The sequence below is a fragment of the Anabrus simplex genome, chromosome 3 (assembly GCF_040414725.1).
Source record: "Anabrus simplex isolate iqAnaSimp1 chromosome 3, ASM4041472v1, whole genome shotgun sequence".
In the NCBI taxonomy this organism is placed as follows: Eukaryota; Metazoa; Arthropoda; class Insecta; order Orthoptera; family Tettigoniidae; genus Anabrus; species Anabrus simplex.
The window spans coordinates 28,619,516-28,643,608 of NC_090267.1; the positions used below are offsets into that span (position 1 = coordinate 28,619,516).

At 42.5% G+C, this 24,093-nt stretch overlaps 1 protein-coding gene across 1 annotated transcript in view; it reads right to left on the bottom strand.

Moving 5' to 3' along the window:
- The window catches only part of LOC136866968 (luciferin 4-monooxygenase), a 157,148-nt gene that overhangs the window by 60,194 nt on the left and 72,861 nt on the right, over positions 1–24,093 (bottom strand). Inside the window, exons 3-4 of the mRNA XM_067144058.2 lie at positions 23,420–23,720; positions 11,153–11,324 (exon numbers count right to left, since the gene is read on the bottom strand). Of these exons, the coding sequence (XP_067000159.2) occupies positions 11,153–11,324; positions 23,420–23,720 (473 nt within the window). The remainder of the gene's footprint in view (positions 1–11,152; positions 11,325–23,419; positions 23,721–24,093) is intronic.

Below are 24,093 nucleotides of genomic sequence, written 5' to 3' on the forward strand. Positions count from 1 at the left end.
TTCTTCATTTGACGTCGCCAGTGTGCCGTCCTTTCGCTCAAAGCATAGAGATGGTGGTTTATAGCCAGTGAGTTTGCGTTTGAAGGCTCTGTAGTACTCTCTGCTTTCATTCTTCCTAAAGTTTTGTTCTATCTTTTCAATGAGAGATTTTTCGAATTTACGTTTCTCAGTTCTGAACACCCTAGCTGCTTGGGCTCGTTGGGTTTTGAAGGTTTCCCAATCATTTTTTGATTTCGTCGAGTAGTACTGTTTCCACGCATTGTGTTGTATGTCCGGCGCTCTCTTCTCGCTCAGCCAGCCAGCTGCACGCGCGCCTGTGTATCATTCTGCTAGCTTCGACGCGCAGCCCTCAGTGCGCGTGCCTGACCATCGAGTGTAGTATAAATAGGAGCTCCCTTCCTGAACAATCGCCCACTTGCCCCGGTGTCCAGCTCCAGAATACACCCTACGTCGAGCACGGAGGCTACTCCTCTTGAAAATGTGCTTCGACCAGGTGGACTGAATTTCTGGCAGTACGAGGTTTCACCTCTGGTCACCGCTCCCTTACCTGTTCCCGCTGCCCATGTTCCGTAATTCTTTTACAAGCCATTTTCATTCCCTAACTTATGCAAGCTCCCTTAGTTTCGCTAGGTGGAATTTCTTCAATCAATTGAACTTGCTTTTTAGGAATTCAGGCACTTCAACAAACAAGGACTCTCATAACATTTATGTTAGTGTGCCAGATAGTTCTCGACTATCAACGTGTCAATTCACGAAGACTATCTTTTCAAGATAGAAGTGTATATAAAGACTACAAACCTGTACATATTGTATAAAGACAGACTTTTCTCAAGATTCAATATTCCTTTTTGCTTCAAAATAAATTTCAGTTATTTGTGTAAATATCATAAAGTGAAGCAATAAAAGTTGTGTTTTGTAAACTTCAACCTTGGTTACAACACAACTCTATGGCGACGAGGTAAAAAAGCGACACTCCAATTCATCGGCCCCAGTCGCCAACTCTATGGCGACGAGGTAAAAAAAGCAACAACCTACAATTCTTCGGTCCCAGTTGCCAACTCTATAGTGACGAGGTACACACGAAACCAACACTACAATTCAACGGGCCCAGTTGTCCACTCTACGGCGACGTGCTAAACCACAACGACACTCCAACCAGTTCTGACACACAGCTTACCTTACTCTTTCTTGCACGCATCTCGCAATGGCTACTGCGGAACAACTAGCTACGGTCTTCCAAGCCTTACAGCAGCAACAACAGCAGTTTATGCAACAACAACAGGCAGCATTAATTCAGGCTATTCAAGCTATTTCTGTCTCTACACAGCCATCAGCTATTCCTCCGTTCTCTGCTTTTGATCCGGCTAAGGAAGAATGGTCAGTTTATTTAGCCCGCTTGCAACAGTATTTCATCTGCCATTCTGTCACAGACGATCAACGCCGCCGCGCACTATTTCTTAGTTCGGTTGGCAATGCTACGTGTGAATTACTACGTAAATTAAGTCCAGAAGAACACTTATCTGAGGTACCCTTCACGCAGCTCTTGGCCCGTCTCACGGAACACTATGCCAAAGCTCCTCACATAGTGGCTGCTCGCTATAAATTTTTTCAGAGCAGAAAGCAACCCCATCAGACACATACTGAATGGATAACTGAATTGCGTGGTCTAGCTAAACCCTGCCAGTTCATCTGCTCCAAGGACGGTTGTGGTTCATCCTACACTGATTCTCTCATTCGGGACATGATAATTTTACATACTCCTGAAGACAAAATACGTTTTGACGCTGTCAAGCAGAGTAACCCTTCTTTAGAAGACGTCCAGCGTATTGCTACGGTTTATGAGCTTACTACCAAGACTGCCGCAGCCATAGCTTCTCCACACGAAGTTGCACAAGTCTCGCCTCAGGCCCGCAAGTCCTCTGCTACAGTGAACCGTACGGATAAGGCGCTCTCCACTAAGCATTCTCGCCAGGTTCCCTCTCGTAATGCTACACGGAAGCCCACTTCTAAAAACACCTCGAAACTCCTGCCTTCCTGCCGAGGTTGTTTCAAGCATCATGAACGTCGTGACTGTCGTTTTTTCAAAGCTACTTGTCAACGATGTAATAAACTTGGACACATTCAGACTGTCTGTCAAAGTTCGCCCCGCACTGCTAAGCCTACTGCAGCGCGCCGGAAGCATATACAGCCCCGCCAAGACATGGAAGTTGATCAGATCAATCTTATTCTTCCCACAAAGGATTCTCACAAAATCATCATTCCTCTCTCATTCTCTGATCGATCTGTCGATTTTCAATTAGATACTGGATCACCTGTCTCTATTATTAACCTGACTACCTACCACGACTTAGGTTCACCTTCATGCTCTCCAGCTGACATCCAGCTCGTGACATTTAACAAGAAGAAAATTGACATCAAAAGTCAAATCAAACTTCAAGCTAGTTATAAAGGAATTCAGAAGGCCATTCCTCTTCTCGTAGTTAACAACTACACTGCATCAAACATTATGGGCATGGATCTATTTAACTTATTTGGTTTCCAGATACATGACAATATTAACGTCGTATCTACATTGCATCCTACTTCTGACGTTACCGCTCTCCTAGCGCAGTTTCCTGAAGTCTTCGCCTCTCAGCTCGGAACAGCCAAAGACTATACAGCTCACATACAGCTGAAATCCGGAGCTAAGCCTCGCTTCCTCAAAGCAACGTCCAGTACCCCTAGCACTTCAAGACCAGGTCACGAAAGAATTAGAAAGATGGATACAAACTGGAATTGTTGTACCAGTTACTTCTAGCCAATGGGCTACTCCACTCGTGGTAATCAAGAAACCTGATGGTAATGTTCGACTTTGTGGCGATTTTCGATCTACAGTCAACGCACAACTCGACACAGATATCTTTCCTATTCCACGTCCAGAAGACTTATTCCGTCGTCTCTCTGGTGGACAATTCTTCTCTCGAGTTGATCTTAAAGAAGCATATCTCCAGCTACTGTTAGACGAAGAATCTAAGAAATTTCTCACACTCAACACTCCTCTCGGACTGCTCCAGCTCCAGCGGCTCCCATTCGGTGTTTCATCCTCAGCGGCTATTTTTCAGCGCTATTTGGCTCAACTCACCGCCTCCATTCCCGGTTGTGCTAACTACCTGGATGATATTATTGTTACTGGAAAAGATCATCAGGAACATCTAACCAATCTCCGCCTTCTTCTCCAGAAATTGAAAGACAATGGCCTACGAGCGAATCTCGCTAAATGTACCTTCTTTCAGCCTCAAGTTCACTACCTCGGACATATACTTGATAAGAATGGAATTCGCCCTAGTATGCAGAATGTCTCCGCGATAGTAAACATGCCAGCACCTCAGAACCTCAAGCAGCTTCAGTCCTTCATAGGCAAAGCGAACTATTATAATAAGTTCATTCCACGCTTCGCTACAGTGGCAGCTCCATTAAACGCTCTACGTAAAAAAGGTGTTAAGTTTCAGTGGACTCCGCAATGCCAACAGGCATGGAAAACAATCAACAACGCCTTAATTCAAGCTATACACCTCACTCATTTTCAGCCCGACAAGATCATCACGCTAGCTACTGACGCTTCAGACTATGGTGTCGGTGCCGTTCTCTCCCAGAAGGATCGTCATGGACAAGAACGCCCCATCGCCTTCGCTTCGAAAACACTTAATGACCATCAACGTCGATACTCACCGATAGAGAAAGAAGCTTTAGCCATCATCTTTGGTATTCGCCGTTTCAATGAATATCTCTATGGCAACCATTTCCTGATCATTACCGATCATAAGCCTCTCGTACACTTATTCCATCCTGGTAATAAGATCCCAGAGAATTCCCTCAGAAAGCTTCAAAGATGGTCCATGTTCCTTTCTGATTATTCCTATCAGATTGTATATCGAGCCACATCCCAGCATTGTAATGCTGATGCCCTCTCCCGCTTACCCGTTGGTCCTGATACTGCCTTCGATTCTCAAGAATCTGAATGTCTTCAGTTGGACATAGAACTTGAAGATACTGTATCCAGTTTTCCTATTGATGCTACCTGCATAGCTAAAGCTACGGATAAGGACAGTACACTTGCTACTGTACGTACTTACATCCGCAACGGTTGGCCTCTTCAGAGCACACTTCCTGCCCACCTGGCACCTTATCATCGTATGCAGCATCGTCTCACGACTCGTGCCGGAGTTGTACTACTAGAAGCAGGCACCATCTTCCGAGTGGTTATCCCACTTAGCCTACAGAAACAAGTTCTCGAGTTATTACACCAAAGCCATTGGGGTATCTCCAGAACAAAGCAACTCGCCCGTCAACACTGCTACTGGCCCGGTATTGATGCCGCCATCGAAAAGCTAATACGTCATTGTGAGCAATGTCAAACGAATCAGAACGCCCCGTCTTCTGATCTTGCTTCATGGCCTCCTGCTACTACTCCATGGGAACGAGTTCACATCGATTTCGCAGGTCCTTTCCTCAATTCCATGTGGTTAATAGTCATCGATTCACTGTCAAACTTTCCATATGTAGTGGATATGCATTCGACTACTACAACCGAAGCTACCATTCGTGCTCTCCAGAAAATCTTTACTACAGAAGGTTTACCGCAAGTACTCATTTCGGACAACGGACCTCAATTTACAGCTACTGCTTTTCAGAACTTTTGTACACATAATGGCATTCGTCATATCCTAGCACCACCTTTTCACCCTCAATCTAATGGTGAAGCTGAACGCTTCGTACAAACATTTAAAAGAAGTATGAAGAAAGCTGTCTCTTCAGGCTTAACCAAAGACCAAGCCTTGCTCCAACTCTTAAACAACTACAGAACTCTACCAGGCGCTGATAATATCACTCCTGCACAGAAGCTCCATGGACGACCTCACAGAACTTTACTTTCTCTGTTACAGCCTCTTCCGGCCCAGCATAAGACCTCACCAACGAAGTTCTCCCTCAACGACAAGGTCTACACCAGGACATTCAAATCCAACCCACTCTGGATACCTGGAGTCATCTGCAGATCTTTGGGTCATCGTCTATACGAGATACAGACTACGGAGAAACGTATCTGCCGCCATCAAGATCAGATACGTCTGCGCTACCGCCCCTGTCCGGCTATTGATGCTATTGCTAAACCAGATAAATCTATTGCTGAACGAGCTTTAGATCATTTAATAACAATGGGTTCCTTTCAGGACGAGACAGCGCCACTCCGCCCAGTTCCAGCTCCGGACAATACAACAGAGACACCAGCAGCTCCGCCCCAGCATCGCAGTCGCCGCCAGCGCCGCCGCCGTTTCACGCCGTACCGGCGTATTTAGGAGGGGAGGGTGTTGTATGTCCGGCGCTCTCTTCTCGCTCAGCCAGCCAGCTGCACGCGCGCCTGTGTATCATTCTGCTAGCTTCGACGCGCAGCCCTCAGTGCGCGTGCCTGACCATCGAGTGTAGTATAAATAGGAGCTCCCTTCCTGAACAATCGCCCACTTGCCCCGGTGTCCAGCTCCAGAATACACCCTACGTCGAGCACGGAGGCTACTCCTCTTGAAAATGTGCTTCGACCAGGTGGACTGAATTTCTGGCAGTACGAGGTTTCACCTCTGGTCACCGCTCCCTTACCTGTTCCCGCTGCCCATGTTCCGTAATTCTTTTACAAGCCATTTTCATTCCCTAACTTATGCAAGCTCCCTTAGTTTCGCTAGGTGGAATTTCTTCAATCAATTGAACTTGCTTTTTAGGAATTCAGGCACTTCAACAAACAAGGACTCTCATAACATTTATGTTAGTGTGCCAGATAGTTCTCGACTATCAACGTGTCAATTCACGAAGACTATCTTTTCAAGATAGAAGTGTATATAAAGACTACAAACCTGTACATATTGTATAAAGACAGACTTTTCTCAAGATTCAATATTCCTTTTTGCTTCAAAATAAATTTCAGTTATTTGTGTAAATATCATAAAGTGAAGCAATAAAAGTTGTGTTTTGTAAACTTCAACCTTGGTTACAACACATTGAGTCTTTCTTGGAGAACTGATTCGCAGGTACTATTCCACCAGGCATGCTTTTTGCTTCTCTTGATTTCTGCAACGTCTTTGGCGGCCTCAACAAGGCGACTTTTGGCGTTGTTAAAGTCACAGTCATTTGGTCTAGCCTTCTCCTGGAACTCCTCGACCCTTTGCCGAAGTTTATCATTGTCGAAGCGTGTGATCTATTTGGTTGTCTTCCTTGTGTTTGCGGGAATTGGTTTGAATTTGATAAGAGACATATAATGATCTGAGGCCACATTGATGCCTTTCTTTACCTTGACATTCATAATCTCAGGGCTGTTTCTCCTGGAGATTGCAACATGATCAATTTAGAACTCTCCGAGAGCTTGGACGGGAGAACGCCAAGTCATTTGCTTTCTGGGTAGATGGCGAAAGTGGGTCGACATGACCTGCAGGTTGTGACTTTCGCAAATGGACACCAGTCTTTTGCCGTTGGGATTGGTTCTTTTGTGAGCAGGGTAATTTCCTATAACTTTCTTGTACTTCTGTTCACGACCTAGTTGGGCATTGAAGTCACCCAAAAGAAGCTTGACATGGTGTTTGCGGATTTTGTTTAATTTTTCATCCAGTAGGTCCCAGAAATTATCAACTTCGTCTGGATCAGACTTGTACTTATCGTTTGTAGGAGCATGTGCGTTAACTAGGGCGTAGGTTTTGTTCACGCATTTAATTGTGAGTATAGACAATCTGTCATTCACAGGTTCGAAATTTGCAACCGATTTAAGGATCTTGGTTCTAACAGCAAACGCGGTTCCAAGCATCACAGCTCCATTTAGGATTCCTCTTTGCGCTTTGCTCTTGAAAAATCGGTAGCCGTCGGATTAAAAAATCTCTTCATCTGGGTACCTCGTTTCCTGTAAGGCCATTATGGATATCTGATTTTCGTGAAGAGCTTTGGTGAGGGTTTTCAGCTTGCCAGTTTGTGTAAGTGAATTTATGTTGAAAGTTGCTAGAAAGGTTTTAGATTTTGGCCTGAGTTTTTGACTCTTCGCGGTACACCGAGACGCTCCGACTCGTCTCTTGCATGATGTCGAGTCTCCCCCAGAATCCGAACGAGACTCGTGCGCCGTGGCGTTCACGACGAGGGATTTATCCGAAGATTTACCCCCTGGGGTATGTTTCTTGAAATGTTGTGCCTTCATGCTTTTTGACTTGACTTGGCTTTGGACGGGTACCCATCCTTTTACAACTAGGGTTGTTAGCCCTAGAGGTTGCCTCAAGATGTTTTCTGGCTTCTGGTCATTTACCAGTCTTCGCCGCAACCCTGGCAAGGGACCAGTTTATTTTTCACGGTGGTATTTTATTTCCCTACTACCCTCTGACTCTGCTGGCGGTAGAGCGAGCGAGCTTCTCCAATTCCAATGGGACGCGCCCGATGGAGATAACCGGTAAATCCCCACACCGGCGATATTATTATTATTATTATTATTATTATTATTATTATTATTATTATTATTATTATTATTATTATTATTATTCTTTCGTATAGGCCAGCTAAGGACCACGACATTCAGCTATTGCATTTTGGAATGGGCTTTGATGTTTGCCCAGTAGTTGCGCATCCTCAGGCTGTGTTGCTCCTTCCTTTCCTTTGTCCAAAGGGCACCAGTCTTCTTTGTTGGTAGTCTGTCCTGGAACTTCTTATGTTTAAGCATCTTCCTGAGTGCTGTCCGATCCTTTAAGATTCCTTCTGTTATTCCCAGTTCCTGTAGATCTTTATCCACTTCGATCAACCATGGTGACTTGGTCTTCCTATTTTGCCAGTAGCTGAGAAGCCGGTTGGTCAACCTGGTAGGATGCATCCTGTAGACGTGCCCATAGAATGCTAGGCGTCTCTTCCTTGCTATTGTTGGGAGATCAGAAGAATGCAGATGCTCAGTGAGGCACGGGGCGAACGGGTTTTCACCAGCAGAGCCAGTGACGCAACGGTTACCATAGCAACTCCGCTACTACCCTGACGACTTTATATTATCTTCTACTGGCAACTCTTCGCTCTTGTCAGTTGTACTCCAGCAAACTGCAAAGTGTGAGTCAATGTTTTCGTGTAGCAGATAAGAGCCGATCTGTCTGGGCAAAACAGGAATTTCGTGCTTGCAGGCCATATTCCTCATTCTTGCATTCTTCTCATCTCTACACAGTACATTCGTTATTCTTTCACAGTACTTGTATAGCTCTTGGTTAGGCCGTCTTTTATAACTGTCCCCTTCCTTGAATGGCCCCAGTATCTTCCTTATTATCTTTCTTTCCCAGATTTCAAGTTTTTCCATGAGTCCCTTCCTGTTGAAATAATAATAATAATAATAATAATAATAATAATAATAATAATAATAATAATAATAATAATAATAATAATAATAATAATAATTCATCATATACAAATTCACATACAACTTAAGTATAGCCAGTGCCTAACACTACGGCTTACAATACTATAGGTTGTGATTACTACTAAGACTAACCCCATGGCAATACAGCCCGTGAAGGACATTGGCCTACCAAGCGACCGCTGCTCACCCCGAAGGCCGGCACATTACGAGGTGTCGTGTGATCAGCACGACCAATCCTCTCGGCCGTTATTCTTGGCTTTCTACATTACAACACCGCCATATACAAATTCTCACGAAGCTTAGGTACTTCAAAATTTTACACTGTGACTCACAACAACAACAAGTATAGAACAAGCAAATCCCTGGAAAGAAAATTATTAGAATTATTAAAATTCTTAACCCAGCATCATCATATACAAACTCGCGTACAACTTAAGTATTTCCAGTGATTAATACTACGGCTTACAATACTATAGGTCGAGCTTTTTTTAAAGTACTATTTGTTCGGGGCGTCGACCTATGAAGATCTTTTGCCCCTACTTGCACCATATGTGAGGAATCTGCGTGTATTATGTAGATGGCGGAAGTGTAAAGTATTGAATGTGAGGAAAGGAACGTTAAGGACGACACAAACACCCAGTCCCTAAGACTGGGGTATTAATCATTTACAATTAAAACCCTCTGATCCGGCCGGTAATCGAACTCGGGGCGCTGGGTGACAGGCGGACACGTCCCCTACACCGCGGGGCTGGACATAGGTTGAGCTTACTACTAGCTTAACATTACAACACTGTCATGTACAAATTCAGACGTACCTTAAGTATTACAACATTTTGCACTATTACTTATAACAACAACAACAACAACAACAACAACAAGAATATAACAAGCAATTTCCTGGAAAAAAAATATTACAAGAAATACAGTACTACTAGTTTAACATTCTTAATCCAGCATCATTTTATGCATATTATCGGCACACTTTATCTTGGTGCATTTACACCCTAGTGCTGAATCGGTCGACCTCGGCAATCTTCGAGATTCGTACTGGCAACCTTTGAAACACAAACTATGAATCGCTTAAGCATCGTTGTGCGACATCTGGCGTACACTTTACCTACTAGTACTGTTGCTGTTTACACAGCAAACCCAAACTATAGAATTCATGCTAGGAACAAGATTCGCATCGAGAAATGTTATACAACGTTATATAACGTGTATGTGACACAGTTGTTGGCTTAAGATAATAACGGTTTAGAAACTTCATATCGATCGATCATATTCTCAATTCAATTCAGATTTCATTTTCATTCAGTTGGCAGTACTATCGGAACTGGGGCAGTAGCGTATACGAGTCCAACACTCGGCCACCTGGATTCCTCGCTGCACACCCTCTCTTCTGCACAACTTGTAAGCAAAGAGAATGCAAAGAGAGCGGTTGGAGTCTCGATTTCAGTAAGCCGTGTCAGCGCAAAAAATGTGATGTGTATGTGCCATCTGCCAGTTCAGTATTCAACTAAACTATTGGAATGGCTGCAATAGCCGGTAAAAAAATACCATATATATATTATGTTATCCAGTCCAACTGTAACAATGCGATTAATATAATGCCCCTATTTATGTTCTTTTCTCCTCTGCCTTATTATTACCATATATATTTTACGGAACTCGTACGCTCATGTTAATCGATAGTATTGATTATATAGGCAACTTGCTGAATGTATTTCTAATTATTATGAAAGGTGTTGTCAATACAATTTGAGGTATAAGATTCGAGCCGATTGAGCCGATAAGATTCCTAATGATGTTGACAGGAAGGAAATATCCATGTAAGATCCATCTGCGGTGTAAAAAGAATTTGTTGAAGTAAATTTTAAAAAATAGTATATGCTACATATAGCACACTTGAATAATATTTTATATTGATTTAAAGGTGGCGTCCGCGGTATGTTCGATCTCTAACCTAAGTTTCGCCCAGTGGGTACCGAAAGTTTTACCGATTGATATATACATGAATTCACTTTGGAAGTCTGTTCTGGTAGGTTATTGCGCAACGCTACGAAGTACGTCCCTCTAAAAATTCAAATCATCGACCCTTGCTGCCAAACGCTAGGAAGTAGAAAGCGGTAAAAATCCAAATTCGCTAGGAAGTAGTACGCGACAGAAATTCAAAACGCCGGCTATTACCGCCATTCTAATAGTTTAGTTGAATGCTGACAGATGGCACATACAAAACCCACCTTTAGCGCTCACACTGAAATGGAGACTCCTTACCGCTCCTTACAAGCTTTCTCTTTGCTTACAAGTTGTGCAGAAAAGAGTGTGTGCAGCGAGGAATCAGGGTTGCCGAGTGTTGGACTCGTATACGCTACTACCGGGACAGCTCCCTCCTTACTCCTCACCCCCGTACAGAAATGCACCAAGATAAAGTGTGCCGATAATACTCGCATACAAATTAAGTATTTCTAGTGCTTAACACTATGGCTTGCAATACTATAGGTTGAGCCTACTACTAGCTTAACATTAAAACACTGTCATATACAAATTCACACGTGCCTTAAGCATTCCAAAATTTTACATTATGGCTTGCAGTAAATTGAGCAGCCCAATTACTAACAACTGTAGCATTGTAGATACAATCGATAAATCGAATTTGGTTAGCTGGAAATCGATAGTTGGAATAACTACAGTCATTAAGATACAGTGACGTCACAAATAATTAGCGAATACTCGAACAAAATGTTAATGTTAGCTGTAACAACTCACCTTATAATCATGCACAGTCTTAAGAACCTTCTCTCCAGTGAATGTTGGTAACACGACAAGTTTAGAGCCACATGCCAATGATAAGGTCTGCATGAGGAAACCAGAGATCCAGAAGACCGGTGGGAGTTGAAGAACCGTGTCGTCAATCAGAGAGAATTGAAGGCAGGGATCACTGACGAACAGATTACACATTACATGAAGCCGATGAAACAGGTATAATAATAATAATAATAATAATAATAATAATAATAATAATAATAATAATAATAATAAAAATTGTACCGGAGGTAACCTGCACCGTGGATTCAAATGAGAATGAACGAGAATGAATAATTAAATTTTGAAGTAATTTTGTGTATCAAGGTTTCCTAAACTGAATTGTTTATAGTTTGTTTTTGGTGTGTAGGGGTAGCGTGCCAGCCTCTCGCCCGGAGGCCCCGGGTTCGATTCCAGGCCATGTCAGGGATTTTTATCTCGACCTGAGGCCTGGTTCGAGGTCCATAGAGTCTACGTGATTAGAATTGAGGAGCTATCTGACGGTGAGATGGCGGCCCCGGTCTAGAAAGCCCAGAATAGCGGCCGAGAGGATGCGTCGTGCTGACCACATGACCTCTCGTAATCTGCAGGCCTTCGGACTGAGGAGCGGTCGCTAGGCAGGCTAAGGCCCTTTCAAGGGTGTTAAGTGCTGTGGGGTTTGTTTTGTTTTGTTTTGTTTTGTTTTGTTTTTTGTGTTAGAAAGTTATCAATAGTTCTATCTCTTCCCGCCAACTTAATATGTTGGCCATCAGGAATTTTGTACATTTATTTAAGTAACCAATAAGACATTTTTGAAATTTCTAAACTTAACCAACGTGTCAGGACCTAGGCTCAGAGAAATCTTGAACCTTCCTCTCCGCTATAAAAGGTGGCATATTTCGGGCCATGTTGTCTTTGTGATCGCTCCAGTCTAGAGGTTTTGAGTGTGTTCGTAGCGGAGGCAGGGGGAAGGGCTCCCTCGTCCATCTTCGGGAGGTCCACCAGCTCAAGGTAATGGCAGATTCTGATTAACTATGTGATAGTCTTTGAAAGTTATCTCGAGGGGAAGGTTTCAATTTTCTTTCGCAATGTAACTTTTATTTCTTAATGTAAATTCTCACACAAGTCTAAAGAATTTACTCGAGTGTAGGGAATAAAGAGTGAGTTACCCTCTTGTATTCCCTCTCAACTTGATATTGAGGTGACTATGATTTTGTAACCTTTATCTCTGAATTTTGTAAGCTTTCTCTCCATCTAGCCTCTGTAATGTCGGGCCATAAGCCCATATAGGGTTTTAGTATTTTCGTGTGAATTTCAACGAGTGCAAGTGTTTGCTTCATAACATTTTGTTTTTACCAAAGGCCACGTGGTATGGCTACTTGTTATCCCTATTAAACTCTATTCCATTCATTTCATTTTAAGGCAATCAGACTGTTGAGCCGATAAGACAGTGAATACTGCTTGTTTTGTTAAATGTAGGTTGTGGCTTTGATAGAACTTGTAATTTTCAAGAATAGTCTCCTAAAGTGTAAATTTGTAGAGCAAGGAAGCTCTTCCGTTGCTGTAAAAATTGGGAGATCCGTCTCCTCGACTGTTGGTTGTAGGGAGCAGCATTGTTCACGTAAAATTTGTATTTATTGAGCTTCAAACTCAAGGTAATTAATTGGTTATTATTTGATTATTCTGATTTTTCTAACATTGTTACCTAAGCTCACGAGCGAGATCTTGTACCTGATTTGTTCTTTGCTTAGCAAAGTGTAAAGTTTAAAAAGAAAAGAAACAAATGGAAAATGAAATATAGCCCAAATTTTAAAATTTTAAATTAATCTTCTGACTTTTCTATAACCACCCATTCATGCCCGTAACTTCTGTCCATCACGATATACCCGTAATAATAATAATAATAATAATAATAATAATAATAATAATAATAATAATAATAATAATAATAATAATAATCTCGACCTTTCAAAATAAATACAGGTGTCAGGCAGGGCGATGGTCTATCTCCTCTCCTTTTCAATTGTGTCATGGAGAAAATTGTAAGAATCTGGAATGAAAAACTGAAAGAATCTAAAATATTGCCACTCATGCTGGGGAAGAAGAACAAAGGTGTTGCAATAAATAGCTTAGCATTTGCAGATGACTTTGCCATACTTTCAGAAAGCCTTCCAGATGCAGCAATGCAAGTTAATCTCCTTGAAAAGACAGCCAACATGACAGGCTTGAGAATCTCTGCCGATGAAACAAATTTTTTCGAATATAAAAAGTGCCCCAAAGTTTTTAGTAACGGATATTGGTCAAATAGAAAAGGTAAAGAAATTCAAATATTTGGGTGAGACAATTCAAGAAAATGGTTTTAAAAAATCTGCTATAGAGGAGAGGATACAAAAGATGGAAAGAGCGTACGGTATAACTAAGAATACTTACAACAAAAAGTGCTTATCAAGAAAACTTAAAATAAGGCACTACAACACAGTAGTGAAACCAGAATGCCTTTATGCCAGCGAATGTCTAGCACTGAACTACAAGCTTGATAAATTAGAAATATTAGAAAGAAGAATTATAAGGAAAATATTAGATCCTCTAAGAATTGCAGAGTTTTGGAAATTAACAAGTAACAATGAAATTTACCAGAACGTAGAAAACATATCAGAAACAATAAGAAAAAGGAGATTGCTATTTCTTGGACACATTTACAGAATGGATGACAATAGACTAACTAAACGAATCTTCAAGTACCTTTGGGAAAAGAAATCAACTACCACCTGGATTCAAGAAGTCAAGAAAGACCTGGAAAGGAACAACATACGAGAAGAAGAATTATTGGAAAGAAAGATTTTTAGGAAGAAAGTCTTACGAATGGAAGGATTCCAAGGGAGGAAGGAAAGGAAAACAGGCACAAAGTGGACTGAAGACAGGAAAAAGAAACACAGTGAAACAATGAAAGAATACTGGAAGAAAAGGAAAGAACAACTAAGAAGGAACAATTGAAATTGTAACGTGGTCCTTAGAAGGCCGGAACGCAATAATAATAATAATAATAATAATAATAATAATAATAATAATAATAATAATAATCATCATCATCATCATCATCATTGGTCACCTGTACAGAATAGAAAGAGATAAACAAAACACATTTTTAAACAATATACAAGTAAAAAAACAACCAGCATTTTTCAATGCAGCCGCAGAAGATCTGTAACTACTCAGCATTAACAAAGGAACAATTTGAAAATAGAAAATTATTTAAGAAAACAATATTTGATGGTAAATTTCCAGAGAAGGCCAAGAAAAAATGAGGCACCAAATGGACGGAAGAAAGAAAAAAATACATCACCGAGGAAGGATGAAGTTTTGCAAGGACAAGAAGAAGAAAACTCTTTCATGTGGTCGCAAGATGGCGTAATCGAATGAATAATAATAATAATAATAATAATAATAATAATAATAATAATAATAATAATAATAATAATAATAATAATAATAATGTGTGCCTCTGTTGTGTAGTGGTTAGTGTGATTAGCTGCCACACCCGGACTCCCGGGTTCGATTCCCATCTCAGCCATCCTCGAAGTGGTTTTCCGTGGTTTCCCATTTCTCCTCCAGGCAAATGCCGGGATGATATCTAACTTAAGGCCACGGCCGCTTCCTTCCCTCTTCCTTGTCTATCCCTTCCAATCTCCCCCCCCCCCCTACAAGGTCCCTGTTCAGCATAGCAGGTGAGGCCGCCTGTGCGAGATCCTGGTCATCCTTCCTAGTTGTATCCTCCGACCCAGAGTCTGAAGCTCCAGGACACTGCCCTTGAGACGGTAGAGGTGAGATCTCTCGCTGAGTCCGAGGGAAAACCCGACCCTGGTGGGTAAACCGATTAAGAAGAAGAAGATAATAATAATAATAATAATAATAATAATAATAATAATAATAATAATAATAATAATAATAATAATAATAATATAAAAGAATTCCTCATGAACTTCAAATAGGCCGAACCCGTAATGGCATCAATATTGATTGCTTTATGTTTACAGATGAAATCTCTCTCCTTACTTCCTCTCCTGAACTATCTACTCAACAAATCAATTACCTACACGAAAGCGCAGTTAAGATTGACCTCAAAATCTCCTATACCAAAACCCTCTTCATTTCTAACATCATACAGGCTCCACTACATCTTCTGGCTACCCACGGTAGAATCTTGAAAGTGGAAAGATCCAAGTACTTTAGTGAATGGACTGAATGCAGCAATTCTGAGAAGTTGGCCCTCTTAACACGTGTCAACAAGTTTGAAACAGCCTCCCGACTCACTCAAAGCAAAAAGTCCATCTGTCGAAATTAAAAAATTAGACATTATCAAACTGTAATTAGATCTGAAGCACAATGTTGAACACTTCGAACGCATAGCCTGCTTGAAGAACTGGCAAATAGAAAAAAGGAGGATTATCCGATAAATTCTTGGTCCCAACGTCAACGATGGTGTTTACAGACTTCGGAGCAAATTAGTAATATACACCCGCACTGAAGAGATGTCAAGTGTGATCCGGAAAAGAAGGATAACATTTTACGCTCACCTCTTTGGATCGCCATCTGAAAGAATCTGTAAATGTGTGTTATCCTACTTCAGAAGTCTTAAAACGATTCCTCCTTGGTTGGTGCAGATCGATAGGGATCTTTTAAAGTATGGAATCACAGACACAGACATTTAGTTCCGAGAACAACTCAAACACTAGACTGAAGCATGTCTATTCTGATGCATGGAACAAAACACACCCTGAAAGGTTGAATACCTGGTGGGCGCGCAAGAAGACAAATAAGAAACTAAGTCGATACTGGGAAGTATTGCTTTCTTCTTAACAAAACTGAAGATAAATAGCCTAGTTGAGATCTCGCGGTTCTTAGTGGTCCTAACTATAAATAATAATAATCATAACAACAACATGTTCAAAGAATTGGTCTGAGAAGGGTATTTGTAACTCTGTCAAATGGAAGTGAAGCATTAAAATATTGGATTTAGCAAGAGAATTCAACGAATCTCTTTCACTCCAACTACATCACGTCACTTATAAGAGTTATCAGCAAGTCTACCGAAACTCCTTCTTGTTGTATGTAGACACTGGTGAACATTTCTCCTCTGTTTTTCTCTACTGTCTCCTTTGCCGGATTCGTGCCCTCGAATTTTGAGTTGTGGTCCAGCGCGTGAAAGATTTACCTTTCGAATTAGCACACCTCGCTAGGGAAGTGTCACATTCTTCATGCTTAAATTCTGGCATTTATAACCCACGTGGTACGGTAAGGTCACAGACCGGTTTCCTCAGCAGAACTCCGAAAATGATCCTGTAATCGTACGCGGCGAGACAGTAACGGGGCGCAGCTTGACATCCCTGCCTTAATGCCCGGTTTACACGATGCCAGTTGATGAGACACTTGTCAGAAGACAGTTGACTGGCTACGTGTGAACACTTCTGTCCAGTTGTCTAGGCAACACTGGCGGTTCACGTCTCAAATATAACAAAGTAGAATGCAAATAAGTACAAAATCACTTACTTGAATAATTTCACTAAAAGTTCCTTGTTCGGTTCTTTCTCCATTCATAATATGGTGGAACCCTTATAACCGATGATGCATTTTTCCAAGACTAATCTGTGAGTGTACAAGAAAACTAAAATTACGACTGCCGGGATGAGATTTGGCTGAGGTTCTGGCTTTCTGATCCCGTGATTACGAACACCTGTTCAGAATTAGCTACTAGTGAAATCTTTCGGCGATGCAATGCAACAGTAACTTCTAGGAGCACATTCCTTACCGTGCTCCTCGCTAATGAAGGTATCCGTGCATAAACCATGACGTCATTTCCATGCGCTTGCGTGTAGTCTTAAGGAAACTCTCCAGTGTGCTCCCTGGCATTGTCAGTCGAAACGAACAGCTGTCTGGGTAACAGAGCTTCGATATAAGTCGAATGCGATTGACAAAATCAAGTCGAGAAAATAGAACAATTTTGAATTACCGGTATCCACGAATGCGTGAATATGCGTTAGAAGTGGGTGTTCACGTGCTCATGTGCTCCTGAGAGCCCACTGCCACTGCTAGGCAATTGCCCTCACAGTTGCTCAGACAATCGACTGTCTCCAGGAGTAGAGTGAGTACAACCAACTGGGCCCAGCTGCACCCACCACCAGTATTGTTGCGACAAATGGCGCCGTGCGAACGTGACAAGCCAGTAGCTCTATAGTTCGCTTGTAGCAACCGGGAGGTGCAGCCGCCTGCGTGATCTTCATAATTTAAATACTTTAACTTTTAAAGTATTTGTAGGCTATTCGCGTAATTATGGTCCCAAAGTAAGGTGATGATACTAACATAAAATTCGTTGAGCTGTGCAGGGAATGACGATGTTTGTCGGAACCAGCACGAAGACCTGTACAAAGACAAAAATGCTCGTCAAGCGGCAATTTCTGAGATTACCGATAAAATTAACATTAAAGGTTTCGGTGTGATTGAGGTCAAAACTTTGCATGACTCAGCAATGAATTCCCGACACATATAATCATAAAATAAATTTAATTCATCACGAGATACAACCAACGAGCTAGAATAACATAGAGGGGCTGTACACCTGACATCAGCGCTCCCTGCTTGAAACAAGTTGATAAGGGGCAGCCATGTTAACGGTTGTCAAAACAGAGCGAATTGGCGCGAGAACATATGTTGAGGTGACAGGGAGATCGTGCATGCCAATTTAATTCCCTAAGTTTTAAGAAGTGAAAAGATAGATTCTCGCTTTCAAGAATGCCAGCCGTAAGCTCAGCGTATGGTTGTACTAATCGGAGTAATAAAACCAAGGATATATCGTACTTTAAGTATTACTGAATTATAGCCGAGATTCATTTTTGTAATTTCTGTTTGTAATTAAATCTATTTTATTGTTTACTTAGCGAAAGTACGGATAGCCACGGTAATTATTTGTCGAATTTTGTTTCAGATTTCGTTTAAAGAACAAGGAATTAACCGAACAATGCGTTGTGAGGGCGAAAAGAGATAAATGGTATCCCACTCAATTCAGTTGCTTCTGCTCTGTACATTTCCAGCCCTATTTAATTTTCATTCACATTTACAAATAAAGGAAATGGAACGCCCACCACCAAGAAAACGTAACCACAAAAAATCACTTATTTCGTTCAAACGTACACCAAGTATGATAAATACAGCATTTTACTGCTATTTATGAAATGTATACAGCCTTTATTGTAGATGTCTGTTGCCTTGGTTTTTAAAACTATGCCACACTTCATAATGGACAACTTTCAAGCTAGTAATCCCAGTATGATATGGTAATGGGAGAAACATGATATCCCCCCTATATTGTAATAAATATTTACACTAAACGATTATTGTGGTAAAGTATTCATGGGCCGCCTCTGTGGTGCACTGGTTAGCGTGAGCAGCTGCCACCCCTGGAAGCCCGGGTTCGATTCCTAGCTCCGCCACGAAATTTGAAAAGGGGCACGAGGGCTGTAACGGGATTCTATCAGCCTGGGGAGGTCAACTGAGTAGAAGTGGGCACGACTCCCACCTCAGCCATCGTCGAAAAGTTTTTCCGTGGTTTCCCACTTCTCCTCCAGGCAAATGCCGGGATGGTACCTAACTTAAGGCCACGGCCGCTTCCTTCTCCCCCCACAAGGCCCCTGTTTAGCATAGCAGGTGCAGCCCTCTTTCACAGTTGTATCCCCCGACCCAATGTCTCACGCTCCAGAACACTGTCCTTGAGGTGGTAGAGGTGGGATCCGTCGCTGAGTCCGTGGGAAAAACCAACCCAGGAGGGTAAACAGATTAAGAAAGGAACACAGTACTCATGAGGATGCAATAATTTTAAAAATATTAACAGAATGAGGTTGTAACTTATTATAGGTTCCTGTTTCCTGTCATAAATATTTATGTCCATCGTTTTTATTCTAATTTACGCTTAACCACAACAGCCAAGCAGGGTAACGCTCTTGTTCCGATTTCGAGGCCTATTCGTATGTCACTGTGCGATGATTTCGAACTACCCTACAATCAACTGATCATGATATTGGCCTCGTGCCGCAATATGATGATGTGGCGGTATTCGCTTTCATGCTTCAAGCTTTCGGCCACGGACTTTAATTCTCCCCCAGCGATTCTAAAATGCGCATTTTCTACACTTTTCGTCATTTAAAGGCCATGCCCCCTTGCTTGTGTGACAACAGGAAACATGGCGGACGTTTGTTCTATTAGGTTCACCCAGGCAGCGCTTCCGCCTCTCTGTGTTATTCTAGCTCGTTGGATACAACAGAGGCTGCGCATTCAGCCATTACTTGTCATTTACTGGCGTGACCAAAACTCCTTCCTGTGAATGGATTCTCGTTCGACTGGATTGGCCAGCGATTGTAGTGCAATATTTAGAGGACAAGCACCGCCCGTCTCATCAACTGGCATCGTGTAAACTAGGCATGCGGGTGAAACACGCTAGGTATGACGCTATCACTGCCGGCTGCGGTGCGTGGTGAAACACGCTAGGTATGACGCTATCACTACCGGCTGCGGTGCGTGGTGAAACACGCTAGGTATGACGCTATCGCTGCCGGCTGCGGTGCGTGGTGAAACACGCTAGGTATGACGCTATCGCTGCCGGCCGGTGAAACAACTTGCTCACTGCTCCAGTAGTGAAATGTTTTGTTTTATCGGGAGGACGAAAATATTGCTTTACAATCTTATCACTGACAAAGAGGGTTATGCACTTCATGGAATGACCCTCCCTCCTATTCCAGCACACAGCAATATACCTATGACCAGATCGAACGATCGTTGTTCAAGAAAAGCAAAATGCATTAGAGAACGTTTCGAAACATTTTCCCTAGAAGACCAACAGAACATTGTCAAACAAGCGAAGACAGATAGATAGACTATGCGTCTAGACAGACTCGGCTGGAGTCAGAATGTGACCTACACTCCAAGGGGTGAATTAGTTTAGAAGAAACTTGGGTCTCTTTTACCTAAGTCCATCGGTGTTGTGATTGCCCAAAGACGAGATGAAGTGATTAGCACTGAAGTTTATACCAGAACAGAATTTAGGGAAAGCCTTCTGGATTCTGGTATAAATGTTGTCGATGAGAAGGTCGTTGTAGATGTCTCGATTCCGGTCGAACCATTGCGGACTCGATATCAGGTGGAGTGCGCGATTCTGTACGCGTTGGACTCGGTCCGGGTGAGGTTTGGCTGCGATCTCCCAGATAGGACTGACATACTCGAGGATAGGGCGAATGAAGAAGGATTTGTACAGCAGGAGCCTGTTTTCTAAATTTAGCCCGTTGTCGGTTTTCACGAGGGAAATGATTACTGAAAGGCCTGGGCCGAAATACGGATTACATGATCTTTAAACGTCAATCATCTGTCGAGGGTAACACTCAGGTATATCGTGACATTGGACTACCGGATCATTTCACTGAAAAATACTACTGGTTGGGGGCGGTTCTGGTGCGTTTAGAAAGTATTGTATCACTACCTTTGGTGATATTAATTTTGATTCTCCAACCCCGGCTTGGAAATTGGTGTGGGCTTCCTGGAGGTAATTTTGAACAGTGGGTTGTTGCCAAGAGACAGAGGATATGGCAGTGTCATCTGCATAGACACATATTTTTGCGCGCGGTGGACGGCGTATGTATGAGATATATAAATTAAATAGCACAGGAGACATAAACCCACCCTGAGGGAACCCCACACAAAAGGGACGAGGTATTGTTGACCTCGAACTGGAAGTGCTGTTTTATTTGGGGACTCGTTACAGGTTGCTGAAGTGTATTCCGCTGTTATTTATAACCCTTGAAAATGCATGTTACTTGCACTTTGCCATGTGTCCATTCATATTAATAAAACTGCGCGGTTACCTGGAATCATCCGCTCGAAGCAACTTTTTCCATTCTTTTTTAAAGTAGAAACCGTACGTTGTGATTATTCTGGTTTCTTTTGTCCCATATTGTGGGTTCGTTGAGTACAGCATTAAGGGTTTGCTCATCACATCCTGTTACCTTCAACACCAAGACACTGCAATCAAATGAAACACGTGCTCTATCGCTGGAGCTATCAAAGCAAAGTCCATTTCGCTGACATGCCAGCGAGAATCCATGCGAAACAAAATTGATTTGTGTCACGGCGAGATATCGAGCTACCCAGCCGACAGAAAGACACCTTGGACATGCGATGTTCCATTTAGTTCAGTGCTCTTGTTTTAGCAGCGATGCGGACATCGATACGACCCATACGGTATGTTTTCACCCTAATTACTGGCGAGCTGTGTGGCTCCACGCTAGCTTGTCCACAGTGAGGTCTGTACGATCCAAACATTAGACCAGTAACACTTTCCCATTGCGTATATGTGCAATTCACCGTTTGGGAGCCTAAGAGTCGTGCTTTTTCTCTCGAGTGTTGCAGTACGACACGGATCACTTCCATGTCGTGAAACCCAGACGTCAAACACATGTAGGGCGATAGGCCTAACACACCAACATGTCCTAGCACATACCAGAACACTACCTCTCTCCAGAGATGATAATGAGTTTCTCCGCAAATCAGAACCACTTACAAGGGATAGTTCCGGATGCAAAGACGAGAAACTCGACGAAACCTGGAGCATAGAACGGCGACGAGTCCAAAACAACATGTGTAAAATGTTATGTTTCGCAACTGTCCATAGCCCTGGAACAAGGGCGAAATGACAAACTGCACAGTTCAGAGCTCACTACGCTCTAGAAATCCTGTAATAATATTACATTCATATACATAAGTTAAGGGACCTTCGAGATCCACTGAAGAAAATGTGTGCACTGAAAAGGCGCCCTGGCAATAATGTGACTCGTGACATAGTGATAATGATGCAAGGTGTACTGGAAAACCGGATATGATCAATGGGTGTCAGTCACCATGTCAGGCCTCCCTCCACCGGTGGCATACAGAACGTGAATACGGGATTGGCAATATAGGATGCACAGCGGCTCTCCATACTATGGATCGGGCCGTCCAGTATGGCTTGGGGTAACGCATACCATTGCTGGACAAGCGCCCTTTGGAAGCCAACAAGGTCCGTGGTGGCGGTATTAGGGCTGAAATCCTTCTGCCTGCAGCGTCCCATGCATGTTCAACCGGATTTATGTACGGAGAGCGAGCTGGCCAGTCTAGACGTGTGAATGTGTGATGTCCTCATATTGCAGGTACTCGTCCACCTGAGTGGGCGGCGGCATTATCGCCCATTATATGGTACCCAGGTCCATATCCTCCACGGAGTAGTCGCACTTATTATTGTAGGATATCAATCCTATGGCCCCCCTCAAAGTACCCCTAGGAAACACATGTAGTAGGGTACGTGCTCCTAACATGACGCCGCCCCAAAATAAAACATTAGCGCCTGATTATGTTTGACATAAATATATAAATCGAATAGCTGAGGAGAGATAAGCCCACCCTGAGAGACACCCGCACTGATGGGACGGGGCTCAAACAGGGTTGTATTCCGCTGTTATTTTAAACCCTCGAAAATATGTGTGATTTGCATTTTGACATTTTTCAATTCATGTTAATAAATGCAATTATCAGGTCGAAGCAACTTATCCGTTTTTTAAGTAGAAACCGTACGTTGCGATTATTCTGGTTTATTTCCACAATATTGGCAGAGTTGTAACCTGTGCCACGGGCACGCCAGATGAGCAGACGGCGAGAGTCACTCCCCAGGCTAAACTGCGAATCATCCGTGAACAGGGCACTACCTCGCTGTTCCTGGGTCCAATTGCGATGAGCAAGTTATCACATTCGACGAGCCACGCCGTGACTTTGTGTGGGGTTAACGCATCTGGTGGGTCGCCAGATCATACAGAGCAACTTCTCGAAGCCGATGATACAAGTAGGGTGTATACACCGAAAGGAGACCAAGCGCTGATTGGCTGTTGCCGGTCACGTGACTAATGACGTCATAGCGCGAGGGGATTCAATTGTGGGCGCTAGTGATTTGAAAAGTGGGCGTGGCTGTGTAAACACTCTATTCCATAATTCTTTGTGTATATTATAGGTTCCCACAAACACAGCATCAGAACCTACGGGCAGTTGCGAAACTCAATACCTTACAAATACTAACCTGGACAGATTATCGCTCAAAGCTGGAAGTTTAGTCAATATTCTCGTTGACAACTCAGCACCTGTCTCTTGTCACACAAGTCCAGAATGAAAAGTTTTCACTAGGATACTTACAGAGACGTAATCATCTGTGCTAGGCAGCTCCCATGAGATAGCATCACCCCTTTAGGAAGGCCTGTTGTACCGCTCGAACACATGATGAGTGCCTCACGATTCAAGAAATCAGGAATATCAGCAGGACGATAATCTGGATTGGACCTTCGATGAAGAAAATTGTCCCACGTTCCACTTTGAAACTGTATGAGTTTCGGGCGTGAATCCAAATGAGGGATTATTTCCTCCACAGCAGCTGCCGAATTAGCACCACAGAAGATCAATTTGGGTTGATAGATTGTCAGCAACGCCTTTAAGTCCCCTACAAAATTAAAGAAAATGTCAATTAAGTCAGTAAGGAGCTAGTTTTCTAACACCGTATAAAAATCTTGAACAAATACGAATATTATGGGGATGAACTAAAGACTAGTCGAGATTGAAATTTGTCCCAGTAAATCATACAGCAGCAAAATATAATAGGCACTAAATATTCTTTATATCTATAGTAATATTTTAAAGATATTTTTTATTTTAGTGTATAGCCCATACAATCAAGTTGAATACAGAAGTAAATTATATACATATTTACATAACAGCAAAACAATGAACAAGAAAAGACTCCTTACAACTGAATGTCAAGATCACTGTATTGCTTCAGGAGTTGTCATCAGAAAATCCATTTTGCTGCCTGTGTA